This window comes from Sinocyclocheilus anshuiensis, unplaced genomic scaffold, assembly GCF_001515605.1.
Source record: "Sinocyclocheilus anshuiensis isolate Anshui unplaced genomic scaffold, SAMN03320099.WGS_v1.1 scaffold1854, whole genome shotgun sequence".
Classification (NCBI taxonomy): domain Eukaryota; kingdom Metazoa; phylum Chordata; class Actinopteri; order Cypriniformes; family Cyprinidae; genus Sinocyclocheilus; species Sinocyclocheilus anshuiensis.
The window spans coordinates 1,298,419-1,304,118 of record NW_015546040.1 but is presented as its reverse complement, the minus strand read 5'-3'; the positions used below and the strand labels follow the sequence as shown (position 1 = coordinate 1,304,118).

At 32.7% G+C, this 5,700-nt stretch overlaps 1 protein-coding gene across 1 annotated transcript in view; it reads left to right on the top strand.

Annotated features, from left to right (window-relative positions):
• The window catches only part of LOC107698925 (tripeptidyl-peptidase 2-like), a 5,742-nt gene extending 672 nt beyond the window's left edge, over positions 1-5,070 (top strand). Inside the window, exons 3-6 of the mRNA XM_016500066.1 lie at positions 21-151; positions 1,933-2,134; positions 2,840-2,959; positions 4,212-5,070. Coding sequence (XP_016355552.1) covers positions 21-151; positions 1,933-2,134; positions 2,840-2,959; positions 4,212-4,301 — 543 coding nt within the window. The 3' untranslated portion in view covers positions 4,302-5,070. The remainder of the gene's footprint in view (positions 1-20; positions 152-1,932; positions 2,135-2,839; positions 2,960-4,211) is intronic.
• The last annotated feature ends 630 nt before the right edge of the window (positions 5,071-5,700 follow it).

The window sequence follows — 5,700 nt, the reverse complement described above, 5'->3', positions numbered from 1 at the left end:
ACGCTCTTCTGTGTCCTCAGGAGCGCTCGAAGCGCCTGCCAGAGATCGCAGCTGCAGCCGATGCGGTGGTGTCTCACATCGACCAGACCGCTCTCGCCGTCTACTTCACCCTGAAGACGGATCCGCGGCCCGACGCCGCCTCCATCAAGAGGTACTGAGCATCAGCCGTCTCTTACAGTTAGAAAAATAACTTCTACCAGATTTTATTTGGGCTGCACTAATTATTTTGTCATGTATTGTGATTGCAATTTGAACATATTTACTTATTGTTATGATAATTGAAACCGTTTTAAAAATTAAGACGATAGATAACCATTTTACTGGAAATTAAATATATTCTTATTATTAATAATAATAATAACAGTAGTAATAAATGGTATTATTGTTATTATTAATGTAATAATTTAAACAATGTTTTAATAATTAAGACAATTTATAAGCAATGGCTTACCGTTGTACTGGTAATTAAAAATATTCTTAATAATAATAATAAACTTTTTATTATTAATAATATTAATAATAATAATTATTATTATTATATTGTAATTTAAACAATGTTTTAAAAATTAAGATTTATTAGCAGATTGTACCATTGTGCTGGTACGTAGAAAATACCTCTACTACTAATAATAATTTAAACCGTTTTAAAAATTAACATTGCAATATATTACTGTTGTACTGTTAACTAAAAAAATAATAGTAATCATTTAAACAATCTTGTATATAGCCGATATAAAATAATATATCAATATATTACCTTTGTACTTTTGAATAAAAAACTGAGTATTTACTACTACTATTATTATTTTTATAATTATTATTATTATTATGTAGTGTTAACTAAAAATGTGTAGTGTTAAGTAAAATATGTATATTTTATCATCATTTATAATGATAATTAAAGTTTTATTTTACACAACAATAGTAAAATTTCACTACTGATATTCGTCTTAAATTCTTCCCTTGAAATCATCAAGCTTTTGAAAACTGCAGGGAAACATAAACCTTCTGTTTAGTTGACAAAGGAATTATTTCTCAACATCATGATCATTACTACCGGTCAAAAGTTTGGGATCAGAACGATTTTAATGTTTTTTACAGGAGTCTCTTCTGCTCAAGGCTGCATTTATTTGATCAAAAATACAGGAAAAAATGTAATATTGTGAAATATTATTATGATATAAAATAACATTTTTCTATTTTAATATACATTAAAATGTAATTTATTTCTGATCTTCAGAAATCATTCTAATATGCTGATTTATTATAAGCGCTGGAAACTGTTGCTGCTTCATATTGTTTTGGAACCTGTGATACTTTTTTCAGGATTCTTTGATGAATATAAAGTTAAAAAGAAGAGCATTTATTTAAAATAGAAATCTTTTCTAACAATATACACTACCGTTCAACAGTTTGGGGTCAGTACATTTTTATTCTTTCTTTTTTTGTAAGAAATTAAAACTTTTATTCCGCAAGGATGTGTTAAATTCATAAGAAGTGATAGCAAAGATTTATATTTTGAATAAATGCTGTTCTTTTTAACTGTTTATTCATCAAAGAATCCTGTAAAAATAATGCAGTTTCCAAAAAAAATATTTGGTAGCCAACATTGATAATTCTAATAATAAATCAGCATATTAGAATGATTTCTGAAGGATCATGTGACGCTTTATACTGGAGTAATGATGATGGAAATTCAGCTTTGCATCACAGAAATAAATTATATTTTAAAGGATATTAAAATAGAAACCATTATTTTATATTGTAATAACATTTTGTTTTTTTCTGTATTTTTGATCAAATAAACACAGCCTTGATGAGCATAAGAGACTTCTTTTAAAAACATTACAAGTCTTACTGATCCCAAACGTTTGAGCGGTAGTGTACATGCTTCAGGATCATTGGTGTCGAGCGTGTCTGGTGTTGTTGCAGTGACATGGAGAAGCAGAAGGCGTCTCTGCTGGATGCGCTCTGCAGGAAGGGCTGCGCTCTGGCGGATCAGCTGATGCAGACGTCTGCGCAGGAGGACTCCAGCGCAGCTGAAGTGGGCAGCTCTGAGGACGACCCGCAGGCCAAAGCGCTGACAGACACCTTCTGGGAGCTGCAGAAGTGGACAGAGCTCACCGACTCTAAGGTACGGACGTCCAGTGTTTACAAGTGTGCTAGTTATTTCATTACTGTAATATTCATGCATGCAAACTCACTTTTTTGAGATCAAAATAGTCCAGTGAGAAAGTAGGGGAGGGGGGGCTCGGTTGCATAAATAAAGAACTAGGGCTCGGTTGCATAAACTGTTTAGACTAGTCTTAAAACGTTAGTCATCTAATGTTTTTTCTTCATGACTGCTCATACCTTTTTTAATACCGTTATGAAAAGGTAGGTTGGTCTTATTTGTATTGGAAGAGTAAGACTGATCTTGGCAGCTGCTAGTTGGTCAAACTAGTTTTTAAGACACAAGTCTTAACATGATGGCTTCAATATGTTTTGTATAGTATTTTCTTTAATCTTTACTTTGAAGACTGTGTCTAAAAAGGGTGATATTTGATGTATTTGAGGTCTGAGATGTGGGAATGCTGAAGAGAGAAGGCAAACATTTTGCATTTTAAGTCAGCATTAGCTAATATTATTGTCTTAAATAGCCTGCATCGCACTTCATCGTTTATAACATGAGGTTTTGACCAAATATAGTCAATCGTGATTTTTGTAAAATGTTGCAACAAGATGTAATTTAATTTTTTGACATAAGGTAATTTAAAAAATATTTATAAAAAAAAAATACCTTAAAGTAACTACAAATTCTCTGAATATTTTATTTGACATGAGGATATCGTCTTTGCAGGTTCTAGCATTTTCCTACAAACACGCGCTGGCAAATAAAATGTACGCGAGAGCCTTGAAGTTCGCGACTAAGATCGTCGAGGACAAACCCAGCAAAGAGAACTGGAAGAACTGCATACAGGTAAGAGTTTCTGAAAGATGTCAGCAAAGCTGCATTTATTTAATCAAAGATGCAGTAAAATTGTGAAATATTATTACAATTTAAAACAGCTGTTTTCTGTGTGAATATGTGTTAAACTGTCATTTATTTCTGCGATCAAAGCTGTATTTTCAGCATCATTACTCCAGTCTTCAGTGTCACATGATCTTCAGAAATCATTTTTCATTATGACAAAAGAAATGCATGCTATGAGACAGAAAGGCGAAATTAAGATACAAAGTCAGGAGATATATGAGAAGAGATAAAATTATGAGATACTAAATCTTAATTACAAGAAAAAGTCAATTATGAGATAAGTCAGTTATGAGTCGAAATGTTGAGATACCGTGTCATAATTACAAGAAAATGTACAAGAAAAGTTAAGAGAATATTTGATAGAAAGATTAAAAAAGGCATCCATTTGAAATAGAAGTCTTTTGTAACATATACATTTCTTACTGTCATTTTTGATCAATTTAAAGCATCCTTGATGAATAAAACTATATTTCTTTCAAAACAAACAAAAAAATCTTACTTATCACAAACTGAATTTGCATAAAGCTCCTCAGTTTTCCACATACTCTGTTATTTGAAAAATCCCACACACTCTCATGTTTTGTATTTTTATTTAATATTTTGGCTGATGCTGTGTCACGGTGCTCTGATCTCCATCTAACGCTTTTCTGTGTAACTAAACACTTTCTGCATAATTTCACTGATTTCCCTCATAATCAGTGCGGTAAATGTGGATGAAGTTCTGTTCTCCTGTAAAACGTGACCCTGGAGCACAAAACCAGTCTTAAGGGTCCATTTTTTGAAATTGAGATTTATGCATCATCTGAATAAAGCTGAATAAATAAGCTTTCCATTGATGTATGGTTTGTTAGGATCAGACAATATTTGAAAATCTGGAATCTGAGGGTGCAAAAAAATCTAAATATTGAGAAAATCATCTTTAAAGTTGTCCAAATGAAGTTCTTAGCAATGCATATTACTAATCTAAAAACTAAATTACGTTTTTATATATTTACGGTAGGAAATGTACAAAATATCTTCATGGAACATGATCTTTACTTAATATCCTAATGATTTTTGGCATAAAAGAAAAATGTATAATTTTGACCCATACAATGTATTGTTGGCTATTGCTACAAATATACCCCAGCGACTTAACACTGCTTTTGTGCTGCAGGGTCACTAATAAGATGATTTGTTGTGTTGTGCGTCTCTGCAGCTGATGCGCTCTCTAGGCTGGATGCACCTCGTCTTGTACTCTGAGAACTGGCTGCCCATCATGTTCCCGTCTGACTACACGTCCTTCTAAAATCGTTCATTTTTAACCGAGGACACGACACTTTTAATGCCTTCAGGAAGCAAACACTTCATATCACACGGTCCTTCATGGATCCCACAATGCCTTTCTGTGCGGATCACAGCAATGAACCCACAGTTCTCATGCTACAGCTTGAATCATATCGCTGTGTTTTACATCATACTCGCGTGACGCTCCAGCCTTTGTCTCCTTTTAAGGGGAACTTGTATAATAACTTGCATTATGTAGTTACTGGGCATTTGCACAGTGGACATTTTTCCTCTTTTAACAACAATAACAGCGTAAAGGTCAGATGAGCTTCTGAACACAGAAAACGTCAAGGCAATATGATGGACAGCGACTAAAATCAAGGAAAACTAACTTTATTTCTGCATTTTGTTTTTAAATTATTGGGTGAAATATATATATTTTTTTTTTATATGATTGACCCTTGTATAAGTCAAATGCATGCATGTTCTATAAAGACACAAGTGTCATTTCATGTTCATGTTTCATGTTCAAAAGTCTGAGCTTTTGTGTGATTTGAAAGTCCAAGTTTTCTCATGTTCTGAGCCTGGGCTCGAATATTTCCTTCTGAATTTGTCGTTTGTGTGTAAGTGAAGTGGAGATTGTCACGCTTTCTTTTAGCGTTTAAATGTGTGCGCTCATCTTGTGTGTCTCGAGTGATTCTTCAGGGTTTAGACATTGAAAACGGATCATCTCTGCATATCACTTGGTGAACTGCAAATAATGATTTTCTTCCTTAGTATTTTTGTCTTGTTTTCTTGTATAAATATCTACAAATTCTGGATTTAAGATGCATTTACTTGACAAGTAAAATGACTTAAGATATTATGTCTTGTTTTCTGAAAATATTACTCAAATTTTGTTAGTTTTTGCTTAAAACGAGCAAAAATATCAGTCAATGGGGGTAAGAAAAATTATCTTAATTCAAAGGCTAAACAAAATTATTTTTCTTACCCCATCGGCAGATATTTTAACTTGTTTTAAGCAAAAACGAACAAATTTTGGATAACTTTTCAGAAAATAAGACTTAATATCTTATCCAAATTTTGTTAGTTTTCGCTTAAAACAAGTAAAAATATCTGCCGCAGAACCTTCATCAAATACACTGTTCAGCACATTTACCGTGTTAACCAAATAAGCGGCTGTTACTTCTGAAACGTCTCACGAGGAGTAATGGATATAAAATAACACCTACCTACTCTATGCATGAATTAAAATGACTCTAAAATATTGGCATTACCCAGTATTCATTTATACTTTATAAATACAAGATATCCATAAATATATCTGAAGATATTCAAGGGTTTTTGATACAGAATTCTGTGATATTTCCTGAAGAAACGCAGAGGTGGACGGGCTTTGATGAATATTTAAGGCCATTTTT